The 22,911-nt window shown below is 41.3% G+C and overlaps 1 protein-coding gene across 5 annotated transcripts in view; it reads left to right on the top strand.

Moving 5' to 3' along the window:
• Positions 1–22,911, top strand: part of LOC121182036 (serine/threonine-protein kinase WNK1-like) — a 27,904-nt gene continuing 4,993 nt past the window's right edge. The window contains exons 1-23 of one of the 5 annotated variants that reach the window (XM_041038323.1): positions 1–192; positions 2,015–3,265; positions 11,298–11,470; positions 11,837–12,057; positions 13,714–13,871; positions 15,302–15,390; positions 15,482–15,701; positions 15,837–15,938; positions 16,110–16,488; positions 16,616–16,779; positions 16,960–17,043; positions 17,428–17,463; positions 17,966–18,103; positions 19,325–19,392; positions 19,485–19,647; positions 19,735–19,851; positions 20,291–20,404; positions 20,514–20,562; positions 20,678–20,821; positions 20,934–21,901; positions 21,995–22,069; positions 22,191–22,310; positions 22,412–22,757. In XM_041038323.1, the coding sequence (XP_040894257.1) occupies positions 2,468–3,265; positions 11,298–11,470; positions 11,837–12,057; positions 13,714–13,871; positions 15,302–15,390; positions 15,482–15,701; positions 15,837–15,938; positions 16,110–16,488; positions 16,616–16,779; positions 16,960–17,043; positions 17,428–17,463; positions 17,966–18,103; positions 19,325–19,392; positions 19,485–19,647; positions 19,735–19,851; positions 20,291–20,404; positions 20,514–20,562; positions 20,678–20,821; positions 20,934–21,901; positions 21,995–22,069; positions 22,191–22,310; positions 22,412–22,757 (4,726 nt within the window). In that variant the 5' untranslated portion in view covers positions 1–192; positions 2,015–2,467. Of the gene's footprint in view, positions 193–583; positions 661–810; positions 985–2,014; positions 3,266–11,297; positions 11,471–11,836; positions 12,058–13,713; positions 13,872–15,301; positions 15,391–15,481; positions 15,702–15,836; positions 15,939–16,109; positions 16,489–16,615; positions 16,780–16,959; positions 17,044–17,427; positions 17,464–17,965; positions 18,104–19,324; positions 19,393–19,484; positions 19,648–19,734; positions 19,852–20,290; positions 20,405–20,513; positions 20,563–20,677; positions 20,822–20,933; positions 21,902–21,994; positions 22,070–22,187; positions 22,311–22,411; positions 22,758–22,911 lie in introns of those variants that run through there. The other 4 variants (XM_041038320.1, XM_041038321.1, XM_041038322.1 and 1 more) reach the window with 4 other exon arrangements.

Here is a 22,911-nt window from a genome sequence, read left to right as displayed (position 1 = left end):
TCAATATTTAGCAACTGCTCAGCTTGTTTGAAAGCGAGCCCACAAATCTCGTCTGTGATATTCACTAACTGTGTAACGGGTCCGCTTCACACTTAAGGATACTATACATGTGTTCCGTTTTATATATGCGACGATTCACGCTGTGTGGGCAATTTCAACGCCGATGACCGTAGCCTGTGTTGTGGATACGAGGTAGGTCGCTGTCTGCCACCCGGCACCACTTTACGCTAGCTAGGTCGTGGAGGGCTACAATGCTAAAACTGTTAGCAAAACCCATCTCGACAACGACGAACAGCTAATTAATGTAACCTTATAAAATAGAAACACGTTATTTAGATGGTATACCAGTCGGATACGAATAGTGGTCATAACCAGCTTATCAAAATATATTTAACACTGCGTAATAATAAAAAACGAAGCGCCAGTGTTATTAACCCTTCAGATAACGTCAAATTGAATGGGGACAGATAGGAGGTGGGTCTAGCTTTGTAGGCCAGCAGCAAGACCCGCCTAGCTAACGTTAGCAAGCCGAGTAGCACTGGCGCTATTTGTAACTGCCTGGTAGCTTTCCAACCGGCGTCACACCGGACGAACGTATCCGGTGTGTTAGCTCGGCTTGTAATGTTAGTCACTCAGGGATGGACGCTTGACTTGGATACGGTAAAGTTGTCATTTTACAGTATACGTTAATTTCTAACGTTTTGGATATTTTAATATGACAATATTAGGTAGCTATGTGAGATAACCGTAAGCCCTGTTTCTAATAACAGGGCGCTATGTATTTTAAAAAGACGTGACGTGGAAATCATTCATCGTTGGTTAACGTTTCACTGGTTAAGGATTAGCTAACCCCAGCTAACTAGCTCTGTGCTAGCTGTGCTCGTTAGCGGGCTAACAAAGAGCCGTTGCTCGTCCTCGCTTTGTATGCTCGATGTTGCCGTTTCAAGTGGTTCTGGTGTCACTTATAAGGCAGCGAAGACAGAGGTACGCACGGCGAGTTTTACGTTAATTAAAATACTATTTTAATTAATTTGCACGGTCGTCTGTTTTATTTATGGGAATAATATTGTCGCTAACATAGCCAGGTTTGGTTGCGGTTGTCTCCGCTGGTAATGGCTGCAACCATGGCAAGATATAGATGACTAATAAGTAATAAGGTTGTCATTGCAAGCCTGTTAACAATTACACAAGTAGTCGCACTGAATTTCACCGATCTTTTGCAGCTACAGTTTAAATGTTGGAAGGTTTATACCTATATACAGCTTAAACATTCAGTGTATCAAAGCTGTTTCACTAATGGACTTAATCTTAGTTTTTCAGAGAATGTTCACCGACCGTATAAGTAGCGGTATATATGATTTCTGCTTTATACCGGAGAAACAATCAGCTGTCAGTTGTGCTCAAGTACTAACTTATGCTCTTTAACAAATCTGAAGCATTGAGAGGTTAGTGTGTCACTCCCAGGGGCTGTGGAATTCATTCGGGATTTGTCTCACATTACATACTTAAATGCTTGTTTATATTATACATTTAATATAGATAAATATTTAATGCCCACTAAACTAATCAGTTGAATGGTTTATTGATTGGGCACAGCTGAAAATTACACTAACATTGTTCAGGACCTGCACTGAAGCCACTGTGAAGGCAAACATGTGCCTTACTGTACATGACATGTCCTTTCGTAAGACACCAACTCTTTTCAAAGAGGGGGAACCTAAAAATTCTTCAGTTATCAAAAGTGTGTCACTAAATGATGGTGATTCAGTACACCACTCTAAAAATACACGTTTAGACATGCAGTAGAATTAAGGTAATATCTGAAGCACTAGATATGTGATATCTGTCATCTGTGCTTATGTGTAAATCAGTGTTATTAAACTTTATGTATACTGTAAATTCTACTTGTGAACACTTAGGCTGGCCATTTACAAATCTTGTTGACATTTGACATAATGTTGGTTACTTTCCAAAACATGTCTGGCAACTTTTGTGTTCTTTTTTTCTCTTGCAGTGAAACTGGACCGGAACATATCCGCAGTGTCTGGCCATCTTGTCTTTGTCGACAGTAGGAAGTTTGGTGCCTGTTGCAGGCTGTGCACATTTGTTCCTCACCAGTGATTCCTTATGCTTGATAGAAGCTGCACCCTGTGTCTTACAGGATGGATGGTGTGGACCTAAAAAGACTTGTGTATCAACATCAGCACTCTGTGTTTTGCTGCGGTGTTCAGTCTTTTTCCATTTACAAGAGAACACCTCCCATCTTACATCTCCAGTCTCTGCACTATATATATAAAGACCGTTTTTGAGCAATAAAGAAGACAGCCAGAGATTGAAGTGCTCTATCCTTTTCCTTTTTAAAGCACAGATAGATACTGCTTATATAAGCCTGTATGACGGACATGGAAGTATCCTTATTTTAATTTTTCAGTTGTTGTACCCCCTTACTCTTAGTGTGGGTGGTGGGATGTCGGAAAAGCCAGACGACAAAATGGTGAAGTTCCTGGCTCCCCCTCAGAAGAGTGGAAACGGCCCCAGTTCTGGTTCAGATTCCATGGTGAGTGAGTGCCGGCCAGCGGAAGTGAGACGCCGGCATCACACCATGGAGCGTGATCGATGTAATCCTGAGCACCGTTTCTTGCGTCGCAGTGTCATCAGTGATTCTAATGCTACAGCATTGGCTCTCCCTTTACCCACCAAAATCTCCATCCCTGCACCTCAGTGGGTTCAGCTACGGGAAGCTGCCCCCCAGCGACAACAGGCTACTGCTGTTGCTCATTTGCCGCGGACTGAAACAAGTTTAGCTCAAAATGAGGAGTCTGCTGATGGTGGAAGAGGAAGAGAAGAAGGAAAAGATACAGAAATAGCCAAGGTGGATGTAGTGCCTTCAGACCAGGAGCCTGCGAGTGTACAAGATATCTGTGATGGAGAGGCCGTGATAGCAGCTCACTCTGCACCAGGGTTAGGAAGAGAATTGCCAAGTCGAACAGAACCTGAAAGCACCACTGAGGTGAAGGTACATCATGATGAAGAGGGGGAGGAAGAGGATAAGGACTCTGCCAAGGCACGAGCAGAGGCAGAGCAGAGAGAAGCTGAGAAAAGAGTGCAGGACGACATCGAAGAGGCGGAGACCAAAGCAGTAGGAACATCACCAGATGGGCGCTTCCTAAAGTTTGATATAGAAATTGGACGTGGCTCCTTCAAGACAGTCTACAAGGGCTTGGACACCGAGACCACAGTGGAGGTGGCTTGGTGTGAGCTGCAGGTATGAAATTGGGATAACCATTGTTGTTATTACTTACCTTCCTTTGTTACTGTTGCTGTCATTTGAATACATTTTTCACCTCTGTGCACTGACTCAACACATTCACAGTTAATATCTTTTAACTGAGTCACCTTTAGTGTTGCATTCTCTTGCAAGTGTTATCATCTCATTTAGTTTGGACCCGGTTTTACCAGACTGAACCATGGTGGAGTAGTGCCAAAGCAATTTCCTTCCACACAGTTACCTGAGCTACAGACTCTGTCATTTCCCCTCTGAGAGGCATAGTTTTGTTATAGCTTAGTTTCTGACTGGCATGAATTCACTTCAAATTGGATGTCTTGAAAGTGTCCACTTCATAATTGCATAAGACATTGGCAAATTTCCAGAAGCTATCAAGGCTTGTATAATATATGTTTATAACTATGACTAAGGCATACCTAACAGTTTAGATGCAGGAAATTACTCTGGACTAGATTTCAAAGTCAGCTTTTTTTCATTGCACTGCTAGTGTGCAGATTTGATGCAGTCATGAGAACGATTTCCTGTATTCAGCTTTCACACTGGCAGAGGACATTATATACCATTTTAGAAATAAATTATGATACCTGTCTTCCAGACATGCAGATTATCATAACAGTACATTACTCTATAACTAAGAAAATTCATGTCAGCCAAAGGGGAAATTAATCATTCAGGTTATTACACCTTTAGATGTAAAAAATGCTTTAAAAGTCAATAAAACTATAAAATGCCATTGAAGCAATTATAACAGGACTAAATGCAGCAACAGCAGTTATAATTGAGCTACACTATTTTAAAACAATTTCTTTATTGAACCTATTTCATTGTCATTTTACATGAATACAGTTTTTGTGTTAAATATGCCATCATTTATCTTTAGACCAGTAATTAGTATTTTTCTGGAAAAAAAAAAGCTTGTGAAACATTTGTAATTCTGCTGTCTGTTCAGTTAATGCAGGTACATTGCCCATAGCAAAGTCTGACCTCATTCACCACATGACTATTTGCTTTTACTGTCACGCTTTCACCCAGTCATGAGAGGCCTCACACAGCAGCACATACTATAGTCATAGCTACACATGCACACTGGTTTCAGAACAATGTGAAGATTGGAGGCACGTGCCCCTCCCCCCCTCACACAGAGCAAATCACGCGCATGCTCAGTGCATTTCTGCTTCGAATGCTCATGTGAATGTAAAATGGGTCACATTCCTGACAGAGGAATCTCCTGTGTGAAGCCCAGCAGGCCGGCCTGCCTGCCAAGGCCTGTTTCTTAACTATTAGTCCACCTCCCACCTTTCTATTTTTCTTAACTCTTCTTATTTCAAGCAATCACTACTTCCATTAGTTAATATTACACTATGAGGTTGCATATATTGTCATTTTTGTCTAAACTTCACTCTACAGTCTTTTTTTGCTTGATTTCAAAGCAGCTTACTTGTCAGCCAGCTACTGCAGCATACATAGAGGGCTATATGAAAACTGGTATTTTGCTTTGCCACAGTGATTGCTCATATTTACGTCCTTTGTTAGTATGCATTTGGCTTCATCTATTACAAGACGTCATGTTGTGATATGTAAGGTATATATGAGATTTATACTGCTCTTTAGTTCTATAGATTGATAAGTATTAGGGCTGCAGCTAATGATAAATGAACATAAGTTACTAGAGCCAGTTGACTTAAGTGATTTATGATTATCAGTTTCTTGTTTATGGAGTAAAATAGTTTGAAGATTGGGGCATCAATTAGTGTTATCAGAGAGATGATCCTTGTGACTTTCTGTGGACCATATTGAAAATGCAGGCAAAAATCAAAAGCAAAATGTACCCATCTCTTTGTTTGCGTGGTTTGTAGAAAATGATTCCCCTCAGTGTAGGATTAAACTGGGTCTTTGTCAGTTACTACTTGTATCATGAGACTGATGGAAAGAGGGACTTTAATGAAATTCTTACAGTTGAATGAGAACCAGCTTTGTTTAACAGACTTGTAGTCGTTTCTGAAATATGAACATGTAACCTGACACTCTCATTCCCCTTCGTTCCTCTCTCAACTCGGGAGTTTCAGTACTAGAAACGGTTCAGCTACACAGAAGCTGAAATCCCCCTCACACGTGGTTGTTAAAGCTGTCCCGTGGTCACTGAAGTGCTGGTATTACGTTGCACATGCAACCCACGGGTATATTTATATACAGATTTTTTTGGGAATATAATGTAAAAATACATTACTTTATATAAGTGTTTTCAGTTGTTGATTCCCTTTCCAAGCAGGTAATTACTGCTCTTTCTTCTTAGCTTTTGACAGTGATAAAAGTGTATTGACCATTTTCTACTTTTTTACTTTGCCTGCATAAAAAATGCAAATATTTTCCTGAAAAGTAAATGTATTCAGAACAAAATTCAAGACTACATTGCTTAAGAAAGGAGTAGGGACTCATTCGGTTAAGACACTTATTGTTTTGTTTCCTGTTGATGCTATAATCAGTGATGCAGAAAATAATCAGCCTTGCCACTTGTTTGTTCCCTGGGAATACAGTGTCAGCTGAAAGCAACAGCAGAACCTGTGCCTGGACGCCATTGAAACTAGTCTGACAGGTTTTCTCTCCAAAAATCCTGTAATCTTCCTTAAACATGACAAAAATTCCAGACCTACGCTAGTAGTCCTGTGAGGCTGTAATGCTCATCGTACATCGAAAGATCAAGATCTTTGTCAGGAGCCATGTACAAAAAACATAAATATCTAAACGTTGGACAAACTGAATTTTTGTACCAACTGTCAAGGCAAGTTTTTCAGTAGTTAGAGATATTTCACTTTGGACCAGAATGAAATATCTCTAACTAGTGATGAACCAACCAGCCTTCTCTCAAGCTATGCTGCAATCATGGCAAAAAACTTCAGTGTGTAAAGTTTAAATGCAGTGGCCCAGGTTTAGTCAGTCTGAGAGGCCATATGTCCACAATTGTCTAAGAATTTCTAGGCGTCCACCCTTTTTCACCCACCCGTGAACCCACACATTTGTTTCGGATCTCACATTGCAAGCATGTCTGACCAATAAGTAGGTCACCACAGAGAGGAAGTTGAGGAAAAAAAGAGGAATACATTTAGGAGCCTCCGCTTTCTTGCTCGCTATTCCATCTTCAACCATGTCAACTTCCACTCGTTGTCTCCCCACCTCCTTCCTCTCCCTTACTAGCTAAAGCCAAACATTGAAAGAAGAGGATCCCAGGTATCATTTAGAAGTTATTGGAGCTGCTTGTCCAGCTGGCTAATGGCATCCGCTGGGAGTGACATGCTATATCCAAGTAGTATAACAGTGACTCATCTGTAATAACCTTTCATGATTAGCAGTCTTTGAGTTTACCATAATATTTTGAATTTTGATAGCTTATTTGTATGTGTTAGACACAGCAAAATTGTGAGGAAATATCACATTTAGTACAGCAAGATTGCATTGTCAGCATTCCTTTGTGATATCAGTGGGTAGACTTCCGCATGACATTCAGTGGTTTACCATCTAATTTGTCTAAGATTGTTGATAGGGGCAGTAAAGATGTTGGAACAGTACTTTTTGCATTTTGTGAAAAGAACTTTTGTGTGGATTTATTTTTGCCTTCTTTGATCCTGCTGTATTTTACAATAGCTTTTCTACACTATTAAAATCAGACGAATAGTCATACGAGCAGATGTGAAAAGACCTGGATCCGTCATCTTACCCTTTGCTAACAGTTTGACACAGTGATATTTGACCTCATTGCTGTGTCTCACAGTGTCTTAGTTACAGCAAACATTTCTTCCCACAGAGACATGCTGCACTTAACACAATAAAAAGAAACATTTAGGGTGGACTTGGCTCAACATGGCCGTTTGGCTCTCAGACGTTACCCAGGTCTTAACCGGTGTTACATAGAGGGCTCCATCTAATCCTCAGTGTCAACCTCAGAGCAGGGACCTGACAGAGCCAGCCCTTGGCATGATCACAGATTTTTTTCTTTCACTCTATTTTTAGGGTTGTTGGGTTATTTATGATGGCCTTTGCCTAGAAGCAGTATTTTCTGCTCCGCTTTGGTGATACTGTAGTTAACTGGCATTAGATGTGATTCACGTCAGCTGGAAACGTCTTAGGTTATAAAGTTGTAATATTGGGGCTTGGCGATTATGGTTGAAATTAATGTAATAATATTAATGGCAGTATTTTTCTGATGGCACTGCAAATGTATGCCATGCATTACTTCAGAGAATACATAAAAGCTTAGTTACAATTAAAATAAACTCAGTCATTAATTTGGATGATTTTCATATTATAACAGTAAAATTGATTGAAAATTGATAAAAGATTAGATTAAATTTCCCTGTAGTATCCTGTAATATCTTCTCTTATGTTTTTGGACTACAACTAGGGGTGGGTAATAAATCAAAGTTGATCCAGTCCTAAGTTGTAGCCTTAGTTCAGCTCATTTAGTTAATTCACACAATCAAATACAATGATAGAATTTTGACTGCGATTAAAAACTTGGGCTTTTACTTCATCTGCCTAAGCATGTATTGGCTTGTTGAGGGGTGTGCCAATGACCTGAAGCAATGGTATCATAATTTTAGATGTGTTGTGCTGCTGACTCTGCAAAGGTGGTTAAAAAAAAGTGTTGAGTAATCTGATATGGAAGATATGACTGTTAAGATTCTAAAGTTAAACAATGAAAAGTAGTTTAAAATTCATTTCTGTATCATTCCCACATGTCGATTAATTTGTGTGTGCGTATAGCTTATGCTCACATTTGTTCTACTGTATTTTTTCCATGTACTCTTTCTCTCAGTTTATCACTTTCAGACAGGGCAGTATCTTACAGATGAGAGTTATGATATTGTAAAGGCAGTGGTGGCTGCTGTTGCCCTCCGAGTGCCATCCAGGTTATGTTTCTGAATTTATGGACTTTTAAAGCGTCTCCCTCCAAATTGTGTATAGAATATGACAGCACCCTTGTCTGCCTAAAAATATGGACACTGAATCTATAAAAGCACCTTAAGGTTTTGAAGTATTGATTTAAGGCCTTATGTTGTGTTTTACCAATTGTGACCGTCTTAGTGAGTTTTTGAACCAGACAATCTAAATTATGTCAGATATGGGGGATGGTATAAGCAAGCCACAACCACCTTGGGTGATAGGTTGAGACACCTGTCAGTCAATAAAACATGCCCAAAACATAAAAAAAAAAACATTTTTGCCCTTTGCCTTTATCAGATACTTGATAGTGACAGCCCACAATAAACATGGGAAGAAAGACAGGGACATAATATTAAACAAAAATCTCTGGCCAAGCGCAAACCAAGGTCAACCAGGTTGTAGTCTCAGTGTCAAACTGCTGCTCCACCAAGACACCATACACATAACCATACTTTTGTTCAAATGTATTTAATGTCTTGTTTTTAATAGAACAGTAGTTGTCAAATTTGTTTCCAAAATACATGTTAAGATGTGATGTTAAATATTGTAACATAATATGGAAATATGTATGCATTTCCTTCATTTCTTCAACCGTTAATTTCGGCTGGGGAAGATTTTTTTTCATATTGCAGAGTTCAAAGAGTCTTATCCACATTTTTTATTTGTTAAAGATAAGTAAATGAGACAGCGAGAAAAATGAAATGGCGATAGTCTGACTTTGATAGGTAATCTTACTAATGAGGGAGAGAATTTCTGTTTGTTTCCCTTTCATTGTTCAATGAATGATGGATATTTGGCCTCTCTGCTCAGGATTTGTGGATGTACTAGAGACTGCCAGGCACTGTGACCAGTGGCAGTAACAGCATGACATGGCACAGGCCAAAGATCTCTTTCAAGTGACAGTTAAAGGGAGTGTGACGTCTGATTGCAAGATTGTAAATTCCTGGAGGGTTTTTACATGCCGTGGGGTCTACATATTTTTAAGTAGCAACGCCTACATATAACTTCAAGTGAAATATTTGTACAAATAACTTAGGTGCAAACTAAATGTACTACTTTCTGATCTCCTTCCGTGATCTTTGTTGGTTTTAATCTGCTTGCGTGTTGTCATCATTCTTTATGCAGAAAAAATCTGCAGCCATCTGTTAAGTAGATTTTCCCCCAAAAAGTGTCATATCAGTGTTTTAGCATGTATCTTCACAAATGAACACTCCCCCAGTTGCTTCAATGTTTTCTTAGCAGAAGTTTAAGTAGATGCCAGTTTAGTAGGTGAATATCTTATATCCTCCAAGGAATGCGGATTTAACTGGCTTGAACTTGTTAAATGAGTTATCAGTGTGGTAGTGTGGCTCCAGCAGAAATGCTGTCATTGATACAGTAGTTTGGTATGTATGGGGGTTGCGGTACAACACACCCAAGGCAAGGAACTCTGAGGCTATGACTGCTGCAGTGGATATTTTGCATGACTGTTTTCATATGTTGTGTAGAAAGACAAAGGGGAGCCACTGCCCCACTAGATAAATACTCTGGAAAGTAGGTCAGTCGGTCCAAGTGCATGGTGGAGCCTCCATTACTTGCCCATCATCCCTCAGCCTCTGTTTCTTTGACATTGCTCCCTGATTCAGCGTCCTACTCCTAATTGTTTACACGTTTCCCTTCAGCTTCTCATTTTATCTGCCCTACGTTGCCCCAGACTTTGCAAACATTCAACCTCAGACCTCCAAAATACCTCCAGCAAAGGCTGCAGCAGTCTCAATTGTGTTGTTGTTCGTGTGATGTCAGTCACTGGAAAGTTTTGTATCCCTTGCTTACACACACGCAAAGTCAAACACTAACTCTCTATGGGCCTCCAATGGGCTAAATTTCCTGGACAGCCTGGACTGTGGCCAGGTCTCTGGGGTTTTCAGGGGAGGTCTTTGGCTGTGGGGTTCCACTGGGATTGTCTAACTGGCATGGGTTAGTTGCTCTATAGTCATGCATGTTGTAAATGTAGGTCACTCCAGGAATTACTCAGGAAACTTGAGAGGGGTGGTTGTGCACATTCCAGATTTTTGTGTTAATGCACAGACCCCACAAAAGGCATTTCTGCCAATCCTTATTTATGCACCAGTCAGTTTATGGAATGTTAAATCCCACTAGGCAGAGTGCTATCGAGTCTATATACATTTAGCTATGATTCATTGACAAACCTGTCAGCTGCCAGACATTTGTCGACTTGTATCATCCATATCTTTTTTCAGAACACAGGCCTTGGTGAGCACAGTGTTAGCTTCCTACCAGATACAGTTAGTATCTGAAGGGCTGGGCATTATATCAATATTAATATTTCATTATCGTCTATCATTGTCAACATAGTGAATAATGCTACACAGTCTAAATTAACAGAATGAACCGAGCCCGAATCACACTCCTAATAAATTATCTATTTTCATGCATTACAATTGTGTGATGAATACTTTTTGAGATACTACAACAGGCAGTTTTCCACATCCATACACGACAAAGTATCATGTATACTGAAATTAGTCATTTATTATTTATTTTCCCTACATTGCTTAAACCTACTTCAGAGTGGTGTTTGTCAGATTTTTTTGTTTGTTTTTGACATAGCCTGTTCTTTACTAATCTTCCTTAATTTTCAGTCATGCTGAGGCTCTTTTCTCTTTTTTTTTGGTTTGCTTAGAATCTAGGACAAAGCTAGACGTCTGCCAGAGAAAACAGGGCCACATCCCTGTGCCCCCAACTGTATGTGCACTTGTGTCAGAGTATATGAGCAATGTTCAGTGGAAAGAAGGAACTGTATATTGTAATACTTTTTTAGTTAACCTTTCAAAGCCATTTTTGAAACCCCCCCCGTTGCCAAAGCTGGAATATCAAGCTCATTGTAGATTCAAAAATATGTCCTTCTCATCTCATAAGAGGGAAAATGAACTTTACATGGCCATTGATCTTCAGTATTCCAGAAATTTGCATATTACTTTTTCATTACTCTAAATTATTCTGCATGCATGTGTAAATAGTGCTGCCTGTGTTGTGTGAAATCTTTAAGTATTTCCTTTTTGTCCCCCGGCAGGATCGTAAGCTGTCAAAGGCGGAGCGGCAGCGCTTTAAGGAAGAAGCAGGGATGTTAAAGGGACTTCAGCATCCCAACATTGTCCGCTTTTATGACTCCTGGGAGGGACCCTCCAAAGGCAGGAAGTGCATTGTACTGGTCACTGAACTCATGACTTCTGGTACACTCAAAACGTGAGTCTCAAACTTGGCAGAGCTAACAAACATACGGGACTCATACTATACATACAGTATACACTAGTGCTGTGCCATTTTCATGAAAAGTATAATCTGGATTAGTGATTATGAATGTTATAACCAATATTCATCTAAGGTTTTAGAAAACAAAACATGTTTCACTATCAATAAAATTAACAATGTAACTTTAAAACTTAATGGAATACATAATTGAATACAAAACTTCAACACTTCTTATTTGCTTTTATTCTGAAGTGTACAGGAAAGACAACATTTGCAAGCATTATTTTTTCTGTTACCTTTTACACTTTTGAAAATACAGCACAGAGGATTTATGGAAAATTATGATCTGTTTTCTCGTAGATATCTGAAGCGTTTCAAAGTGATGAAAATTAAAGTGCTGCGGAGCTGGTGTAGACAAATCCTTAAGGGGCTTCACTTCCTTCATACCCGGGCTCCCCCCATCATCCACAGGGACCTCAAGTGTGACAACATTTTCATCACAGGCCCAACAGGATCCGTCAAGATTGGAGACCTGGGATTGGCCACACTCAAGCGTGCATCTTTTGCCAAGAGTGTTATAGGTACGACTCCAAAGTCATTTCTACTTCCTGATCCCTGTCCTGCTCTGGGGCAGTACCTTTTCTGAAGTCATGATGTCCAGTTTGTACTGAAAGTGATGGTTTTTAGAGAAGGTATTTTCCTTTGTTTTTCTGACGATGTGGTTCAAAAACAGACCACAGCGTTTCAGCTGCATCTCAAACCACAGCTCAAAAGGAGGCCAAATACTGTGGTCATCTCAGGCAGATAACCACAAGGATTTCACTCTTTGCACTCACAGTATTTTTTATCAAGTTTGGTCATTGTACAGAATACTACTGTCCTATGTTTCTCCAAAAAAGAGAGGGTTTTTTTTTCAGGCACCTACTGAATGTAAGTAGCGCCTAACATTTCTCCTACTGTTAAATATTAATATCATTATTATAATAGTTGTTATGCCTTCTTGCAGGCTAACCTGGCCATGGCTAAAGGTATGGCCTTTGCTTCTGTCTTAGACTGGTCTTTGTTCTGTGGTTTGGAAATATGTGGTCTGTTTGCCAGTTACACCTATGATGTTTAACTTCTCTTTCTATGGGTTTGCCTCAACAGGTTTTTTTTTCCTAGTGTTTGTCTCTTACTGTCTTTGAAAATATTGCAGGACCGCAGAATCTTTTTGCTCCATCTTTGTGTCCAGGGAGCTCTCCCCACTTTCTCTCTGTCAGCCTTTTGCCTTTGGTTGTTTTTTTTTTTTTTTTGTTTTATTTATTTATTCATTTTTTACTTTCACATTCTTGGGTATGTTTTTAAAATGTAGGCTCTAGCCTCAGCTGTGCCCCATTCTGCTGTTTGGAATGAATAGGGTACTGCTGGTCATTGAGTAAGTATGAACTTTTATGGGCCTGGTAAGTCTGACAGTGTGCTGTAACACACATCAATATCAAAAACAATTACATTCAAATAACCAAATCAGTTTTTCTGTGTAAGACCTGAGATTGAAATTAAAATTAACAGAACAAGGCTGATGTGCAGGGACACACTGCTCAGCACAGTAACTAGCTATGGGATCTGCTTCTCTCAGCCTTGACCATAACAGTTTCCTCCTGCAGGTCAAGAAGAGATGGTAAGTCAGACTTCGAAAGGTGAGTGTACTATAAAAGATAATGTTAATGAGGTTGTAAGGTAAGGTCTTGACAAAAGTTATTTCCATAGCTAGTCATATTTCTCTCACAGAGATCATTGGCAGCCTTGTGAACAAATTATGCTGTATTCTGGCCTGAGGATTCTTCTCAAGTGCCTAATTTTAAAGCAGATTTTTTAAAATGTTGTAAATGGCATTCACTTTGGCTAACAAGTGTGTTCTGCACATTGGTAACCTCAGTCACATTCTTACAATGCAACATGTCAAGGTCTTACACAGACAAACACGTGCCCTCTTCTCTGCAGTCTAACTGAGCCCAGCTTCTCCCTCCTTTTTTGTTTTCTGTCTCTTTTTTGCTTTCCTTCCCCCTTTTTTTTCCTCTCTCTTCCAACTTTCACCTCACAGGTTCTGGTCCAGGAGATGTCAACAGGCTGGTCACTCTTCTCATCCTCCTCTTCCTCAACCCCACACGGGTTAGAGGAGCAGAGGGGCAATGGGTTGTGAGAACCCCACTCAATCAGTAAGGGAGTTCGAGAGTTCTGAATAGTTGTTTTGATTTAAGGTACCCCTGAGTTCATGGCGCCTGAGATGTATGAGGAGAAGTACGACGAGTCAGTGGATGTGTATGCCTTTGGAATGTGCATGCTGGAGATGGCCACCTCAGAGTACCCTTACTCAGAGTGCCAGAATGCTGCACAGATCTACCGCAGAGTTACCAGCGTAAGTCTTCTTTTCAACCATCCATGTCACCCCTCTGCCCTGCCTTCACCTCTTCCTAGGTGCCAAGAAGGCCAGTGTCCCATTCCGGAATAATTTCATATTCCTGCTGTCACCTCTTTGTCAAGCTTATATCACATTTCTATCTTCTAGTATTTTATTTCACCTCTTAACTTCAGTGTAGTCTTGTATCTCCCAGGTAAAGTCCCATTGCCCTGTTAGAAGAACCCATGAACTTAGAAATCCTCCAAGAGAAAACGTGTTATTTCCAACAACGAGTCCCTTTACTTCACCTCACACAGTGTTTTTTTTTCTTTCCCTCTGGATTATGGTGTATGTTGGTTAAGCATGTAGACCAGAGGTGTGGATGATTGATAAGATGCTGAACAAGCATAGTCCTGCTGTTTTCCCAAGGGCTAAAGGTTCAGTCTTGTGATGATGCCAGAAGGGCAGGAACTGTCATAGAAAAAAACACATATTTTTAGTCTTATTCATACAGTTCATACTGGTTTACTTTTGAAATACATAGCCACTGATATGATTCATACACATGATTCATGCAAGTACAAGTCTCATAGATTAAAAAGGTTGAACCTGTTCTTAGACTCTTATCTAAAAAGTGCCTTTGAAATCTATACCAATACTACCAGTTTATCATTAACTGCAACACTAAAGTCTGAACACTGAAGCATGATTCAGCAGAGCAGATTTTATTTGGCCCAGTGATAAATATAGAGTTCTTCAGTTCTATTAATGAACCACAAATCGCTCAAACTGAAGAGCACCAAACATAGTTACTTCAGTTGAGAAACAAAGTACTATTGTGTTGTGGAGCCTACATTTAGATAGCGTGACATCCTCAGTTTTGCAGTAGTATTCCTTGGGGAGACGGACTGTTGTTCTTCCTACGTTGTTATTTCAGCTCAGCTGTTCAGCTCTCATCCTTTCATCATCATTAATTTTCCTGTAGCACCAGGCAGCTTCCTGTTGCTGTTGGCTCAGTCCATCACCTCTTATCAGCTGTCCTCCACTGGCTTATTCGCTCCTTTTCCCATCACTTGGCATTTTACATCCAGATATTTGCACGTTACCTGCATCTATTTGCACATCATGTTTAAATGCCACCAGGCAGAATCCATACCATTTTTTTTTAACATTATTTGAATGGATTTGTGTGGAGATCATGTTTCTTAGCGGCAGCCCCCTCTCCACTTCATAGTGTGACTTTTTAGACACATTCCAAAACAAAGTTGAAAGACAAAGTTAGTTTATGTTTGCAGTTGTTTCAGTCATCTGCAATACGGCAGATATTTTTGTGGTTCTAATGTAGAGTCTCTGAGCTGAGAAAGACAACAAGATTATGGGGTAGTATCCAAAATAAGGTCAGATGAGATGGAGAACCATTCTCATTGAGGGTTCTGTGTTTCCCGTAGGGAGTGAAACCTGGCAGCTTCGACAAGGTGGCCATTCCCGAGGTGAAGGAGATCATTGAGGGATGTATTCGGCAGAACAAGGATGAGAGGTCTGGAACTTAAAACGAGCACAATTAACAAGTTAAGGGTAATCAAGGTCTCCAGGAAACATTTGCTCACTGATTTCTCTCCTTTTTTTAGGTACTCCATCAAGGACCTTCTGAACCATGCCTTCTTCCAGGAGGACACAGGGGTGCGTGTGGAGTTGGCAGAAGAGGATGATGGAGAGATGGAGGCGATTAAGCTGTGGCTGAGAATTGAGGATATAAAGAGACTCAAGGGGAAGTACAAAGACAACGAAGCTATTGAGTTTTCTTTTGACCTCAACAAAGACGTTCCAGAGGATGTCGCTCAGGAAATGGTGAATTGGTCTTTTAATGTCGTGAAAAGAAATAAGTCAACATCTCATTAATACAGTCAAGATTGATAAAAGTGTTTTCATTGCTATCTTTGAAACGCTCATGGCTGAATTCTACATTATGTCTTTGTGCTGTAGGTTGAGTCTGGCTATGTGTGTGAGGGTGACCACAAGACCATTGCAAAGGCCATAAAAGACAGGGTGTCTCTAATCAGTCGCAAGAGAGCACAGCGGCAGCAGGTGTGTCCAGACTGACCGTAGTGCATCTTATTTATTTTTTTAAGTTGCTTAAGTGCTTTTATCTGAATACTCAGTCATTGGATGTATGTAATTGTGCTGTGGGGTTCACATGTTGCTTATTAATGGTCTCTTTTAGAGATTTTAATACATTTGGTGCTGATTGTCTTGAAGGTCAGAGAAGATCAAGAAAAGAGAAGGCTGGAAGAAGAACTGCAGAGTCAATTACTGCCAGTGCAGCAACCAGGCCAACAATCTAGTACAGAGTTGCCTCAGTCCCAGCCAGTGCCACAGCCTGCTTCTTATGTTCCTCCACAACCAAACCAACACAGCACACAAATGTCTGTCCAACCTGCTTCTCAGCAGAGCCTTCATAGTACTAACTACAACACTGCTCAATCAACCCAACTGACTGGGGTGGTACAGGGGGTCCCTTATGTTCCTCAGTCAGCTGGGCAAGTCCCAGTTCCAGTTCAGGGTCAAAGTGTGGCCACCATCCAGCCAGAGTCAGAGGAGCCTGAGACTGACCAACATCTACAGCACACTGGAGGAGGTGTGTATGAAGGTTGATAATGGTCAAATACACCTACAGCCCATTATATGATCATAAAGTAGTTCAAATTTTGAAGGGGAGTGCATTGGGTCCTTTCATAAATTAACCTAATATTCCCCTCTTACAGCCAGTCACATGGGAGACAGACTACCTGGTTCCTCCATCCTTCCTGAGGCCCAGCCTCCTCAGCCAGGAGTATCTTACAGCTCCCCTCCCAGTCAGCACCTTCAGCCCCAGGTGTCATGCCCGCAGACACAAAATGACCAAATGCAACAGCAGCAGCTGCCTGTGGTGAGTCATGTTGAAAATAAGACATAAGCCTGATTTGAAGAGAATGAGATGCTTTTCCCCTTGTCATGTGTTCCTCAGAGTTAAGTATATATTCATTGCATTTAATTTTCTGTCAGTTTACTTTCTTCTTTGCCTTCTTTTCACCACATATGCTGCTGTTTTCTCTCTCTGGTGCACAAGGTTCAGCCCCAGATGCAAGGTGTCCAGCCTGAAGCTGTTCCTGTTGCACCCACAAGCCAGTCTGGTCCAGTGGCACCTCCACAGGTATAAGTTGTCCTGCATGTCTTAATGGCCTTTAAAGCACAACTTAACACCAACTCAAAAGCACTGTTTCACTGACCTCAAATTAAAAATTTCAAATCTGATGCATGTAACAACACAGTAAGCAATAATGTCAGGGTGTACTGAACACACCTTGAGTAGACTTCTATATATCCACAGCAAATGTGAACTTCAACCACTCTAGGTCAGCAAAAATATGATTTTCAGAGGGTGTTAAAGTAAGCTTTAAAGCCTACCTTCTCTGCTTCAGGCAGCTGCATTGAAAGTAGCTGAGCATTCTGAATCCCTGGGTTTTTCCCTAGTTTACTTTTTTTTCCATTCTAAAGTTTCCTACTCTCACCCTGTGTTATGTTTTGTTTCTTATAGTACGGAGTTTACTACCAACCATCGCTCCCCCCTCAGGTAGATAAAATGTCCCATTTTCCTGTTACCGCTTTTAAATATACCCACAGCCTTTCAGATAACATGTTCTCGGAAACAAAATGAGCTTAATCTCTCTGTTGGTCTGCATGGCAGACTCAGCCTTTGTGGTCAGTTTTCACAGATGGATGATAAATTTTTAGTTGTGGTGGGGTTTAAAAAAAGGAATTTATGTTTTTCAGACAAAACTGTTGGATCCAGTTTTTTAAAACCTTGCACGTTTCAGTTTTCACTGATCAATACCTTAACACCCCACTCTGTCAAATAAATGGTCTGATTTATGCAGCTATGTTTTCCAACAGGTAAGTGCATGTGGCTGTGTAATAGAGCCAAGGTTTTAAAAAAAAATAGAAAGAATCTAGATTTTCAGGAAGTAGCCTTAATGTCACAGTGAATGTGTGCCAATTCCTTATCATGTCTTAACATCTTACCTCTCTAATTTTATTCTTGTATCTTCCACTCCATCTTTATCCTGTTCTTTTAGATTCCCACCCAGCAAGTGGTGATACCCCCATCGTCTCAGTCGTCTGCCCCCCAGCAGCAGCAGCAGCAGCCAGAGAGCAGCTCTACTCTTCAGAGCTCCACTGTACCACAGGCACCGACTGGAGTTCAGCAGCTACAGGTGACACACACACCTCTCCTCCTAACACCTGACATGAAAATGTCTTAGATCTTGCTTTGAAACACCAACTGTGACATATATTTCTGTTGAACTCATTAATTCCACTGCCGCATGACCATACTACAGTATGAATTTCATGCTGTCCATTTTTATTTTTGCGTTTTTTTTCTAAATCTTTTTTTCTCTTTTCTCTGAACACATAACTCTCATTACCGTGGCTGTCCCCTTGTTTCTTCCACCCTCGCCTCTCTGCATGCTGCTTATTCCTGCATGACTCTTAGTCTTGGGCCAATGATCCAAGCCCTCCTATCCTGTCTCCTCCACTCAACGCAGAGCATCTATTCTTCCTCTATCAGGCGTCATGCCTCTCTCTTCTGCAGGTACTCTACAGAGCACAACAGATTTGTGTGTGTGGGTGTATGTGGGTCAGGTGTGAAGCATGTGGTTCACACTTCCTTATGCAGTTTCTCTTCCCTGAAATATGTGTACATTCACCCTTCAAAAAAATAAAACATTAAAAAAAAGACCATTATGTAAATATTAAGCATCAATAAACATATGAGTAACATAAGGAGGGCAGTACAAGCTCACTTTGACCATTAGACAATTTATCGAATTTCATATCTACTGGCTGCTCAACAGCTTAAGGGTTATACTTGGAGCTTAAATTCCTCTGTGAAAACAGTACACCAGTGGATATAAGGTGTGTGCTTGTAATAAATTAAAGAGACTTTATCACAGTTAAAGAAATCACAGTAGAGTAACTACCAACAAAGCTGGAACTGGAACTTGATAGAACAGCAGGAGCCTATGTAAACATAACGTATATTCACATAAACACAGCAGAGGGGAAAAAATGGGTACACTTAGGGAAATGAAATCAAAACTCCATTGCACAGCAATATTTACGCCATGCCTGAGAGGTGAATAATGGCGTCTCTTGCTGTACCCATATTCAGCATATTTCACAAGGTTAAACAGCTCCACCTGGTGGATGGTCTGGTTTAAATCCTTTCATTTGCTGTAAATAGTTACAGCATAAATCACCAAAATAAAATTAAATGCCTAAATATCATATGAATGGTATGTAAACAATCATTTGTTCAGGGTGCTAATCCCTAAATAATTTCAAAATAGTAATGGACAAACGAAAGTATTGTCAATTTTGAGATTTGCTTTTTACACAAGGTGCTTGATTTCTGGATTTTATCTTTGTTTCAGACCCCTGTGAGTGGTCCTCAGTCCACATCAGTGGAGCAGCCAGCTTTGGTTCCACAATCTGTTGAAGGGTGAGAAGGAAGTTATTTCTTTAAAAAATTAGGTTTCATCAGCACCACACAACTTGCCCGATCTCTCTCTCATGGATTCATGTCTCTTACAGCTGCCTGTCAGATGCAGCTTCAGGTCTTAGTGACGGCAATGATGGGAGTTCTACATCAGGAGGTCGCCATGAGGGGCGCTCACTGAAGCGTCACCAAAGGCGATCCGTGCGCAGCCGTTCCCGCCATGACAAGACCGCAAAGGCCAAGCTAAATGTTCTCAGCGTACGGATCTGCAATGATGAGCTCATTCATATTGTTTCCAAAGCTCTTTGTGACCAAACAGTTTTAACCTAAATGAATGTTTTGCAGATTTCTAATGTGGGTGACAGAGTAGCCGAGTGCCAGCTGGAAACACACAACAGGAAGATGGTGACCTTCAGATTTGACCTTGATGGTGATAATCCAGAGGAGATTGCACAGATCATGGTAGTAGTGGTTCTCTAGTTTTTGTTAAACATTTAGAAAATTTCAACTGTCTAATGGTAACTTCTTATAATGAATATGATCTCTATATGCACGTATAATACACAGAATATAGTTATTCAAGCTATTTACAAGCTATGTACACTATAACTATTACACTATAACTATAGTCTATAACTATAAAGACTATAGTTATAGTGTAAATAGCTTTGCATGGCTATCATTCACAAAATCCCACTGAAATGGCAACTGACAATGACAATCCACCATAACAGAACAAAAAACAAGATCAGAAGGCACATACAACTAAAAACTAATTGTTTCTCTGTTTCCTTTACTATATTCTGCCTCAACCAATGACAATGACCATCAAACATATGAAATCATTCTGTGGAACATAGTTGTAGTTACAGTAGTTCAACTTCTTTCCTTTGGGTTTCAGGTTGAGAGTGAGTTCATCTTGGAGAGTGAGAGGGAGTCCTTCATCGAGCAGATCCGTGAAGTCATAGAAATGGCTGATGAGAAAGGAGAGGGGATGAAGGAAGGCTTTCCACAGGTATTTCTTTAGTTTATATCATCTTTTTATCCAGATGCCCATTATGACAATTTTGATCCACACCTGCTGAACCTGAAGGCTTCACCACCTACATTTTGTCTCTTTGCAGATGAGTGACCTCCAACAACAGCCTGAGCTGTCTGTTCCAATGCTGCCAGGTTAACAGACTTCAGTCACATATACAGTGTTTAATGTCCAGCTATTGGTTTTTTATGAAGTCCCCCTCCCGCCTCATATCTAAACTTTTTTTTTTTTTTTTAACCTTTCTCTCAGGTATTTCCCCCAGTACAACAGCCCAGGTGGTGCATTCAGCAGGACGAAGGTTCATCGTCAGCCCAGTGCCAGAGTCTCGTCTTAAAGAGCAGTTCTTTGGACCTTCTTCTGCTAATACCTCCTTTGGAGATGAACCTGCCCCCGGTAAGTTTGTTTTTGTCTGGTCATAAGCAGTTTTCACATACTTCTCTACATTTGTCAACGTCCATTGATGTAATTTTCATATAATTAATTCCTTTTTTCACTTTTTTTCTAGCCCCCTCTATGACATTGGGCCTTTCTCTCTCCGCTCCATCTGGGACCCTCCAGCAGGCTTTCAGCAAGATGAAGGAGGCTCGTGTAGAGAGATGCAGCACCCTTGATCTCCCTGTTGCTGATCAAGAGCCAGGCACTGTGCCGTCCATTGAGGCTGGACCTGTCCCAAACTCTAACAATATGATGCCTCCTCCAGAATCTCTTCCATCTACTGCAACATCCTTGCCACCTCCCTCAACTGGGAGGATTTCCCCTCCACCTATATCTACTCAGTCCCAAACTCCCGCTCCTGTCAGCAGTGATCCCAGTCCACCTTCTCAGTCTTCCCATGAAACACCCCCCTCACAGCTTCCACCAGCTGCCGTTTCTCCCCCATCAGTGCAGACCTCCGTCCCTGCAGTACCTGGGCCTCAGCAGAGCAGTACTTCTGTCTCTGTCTCTTCTGTTGCTGTTGTTGCATCTAGTAGTACTGGTACCGTCCCTGCTTCAGAGCAGCAGCCTTTTAATAGTGGTGTTACATCTTCTCAGCCTATGAATTCGTCTATCCATGCACCACAGCACACAACCTCCCAGTGTCAGCCCGTTCCCATTTCTGCTCAGCTCCCACCTCCCACCTCATCAACCAGTCAGAGCCAGGTCCAGTCACAGCCGGTAGAGTCGGAGGGGGCTGACGTCCAGTCGAAGACCGCTGGTAGAGATGACATCCAAACCCTGGATAAGAAGCTACGGTCACTCTTTAAAGACCAGAGCACTGCCTCCTCAACGTCAGTGGATCCCAGTCAAAACGCAGGGACCTCCTCTCCTCCGACAGGGACTTCTTCCCCTCCACCTGGAGCTGTCCTGGTGCCCCCCTCTAACCTTCCCCTCACCTCTGGGGTACAAAGTGTCTTGGGCCCCACAGCCACCCCGGGACAGATTATTACCCCAGCTGGACATCCCCATACCCCTCCAACAAAGCCCAGGGCACAGGTCAGTAAAAACTGCAGCAACCAATATTAAATCCTAAATGCAGGTTATTGTAGTAATTAATGTTTTGAATTCCTTGTTTGTTATACTTTTTAGACCCTACCTACTGGTTTTGATCAAGCTGCTACACCTCCCTCTGACCTTGTACCTCCATTTCCTGGACCAAATCAGGTAAGATCTACATTGTCCCTGCTGCCCAATTACAATGAAACTGACGCTGTAATTACTTCTGTAGGTTCTAAGTGTTCTACTTAAATTGTTTGTTTTATTTCCTGTTTGTGTGACTCAGCAGCCACAGCAACCCCTGGGTAATTTGGATGCACAGTTGAGAAGAGCTCTGAGCCCAGAGACTGTTCAGGGAGGTAACAGAGTCCAGCCTCCAGCGGCAGGGTTCACTCTGGGACGTTTCCAAGTAAGTTTTAGACTCCACTTAAAATTATTGTGGTTAATTTGGTCTGAACCGGTTAAACCACAGGCTCAGTTCATTAAAATTGCCTCCTTCCTCTTTCTCAGGTATCTGTTGCCACTGATGGTGTGTCCAGCAGCGTTCCAGATCCCTCCAGCATTGTTTCCTCTTCTTTGCTCACACCGTCCTCTACCACCTCCTCCTCCTCCTCCTCCTCCTCTTCTTCTTCTTCCTCTTCCTCCTCCTCCCCCTCAAGTCCAGAAAATACCCTCCACCGGTCATCGCCTCTGTCCAAAGGAGTCTATGAAACTGACGCTGTAAATGGAGCCCCATCTCTGTCTGCTGCTCCTGCCAGTCAGCTCACCACTATTGGCCGCTTCCAAGTGTCCACGAGCAGCAGTGCCACATCTGGACCCACCACTGGCTCTAAAGTGGGACGATTTTCAGTCACAGGTGCGCACCAGGTTCACAGCAAATTCTTAAAAGCTTAGTAACAGAGACTAGCTTTGAAAAACTCGTGTAAAGCCTTTTCACTGGACTAATACATTACACAGGGTCCTACTGCATAGTGCACTATGCTGAGTACCATATAAAACTGATGCTTTAC

The sequence above is a fragment of the Toxotes jaculatrix genome, chromosome 5 (genome assembly GCF_017976425.1).
Source record: "Toxotes jaculatrix isolate fToxJac2 chromosome 5, fToxJac2.pri, whole genome shotgun sequence".
NCBI classification, from domain to species: domain Eukaryota; kingdom Metazoa; phylum Chordata; class Actinopteri; family Toxotidae; genus Toxotes; species Toxotes jaculatrix.
Note: the sequence above shows the minus strand (reverse complement) of the source record. Positions and strands in the feature narration are given on the sequence as shown.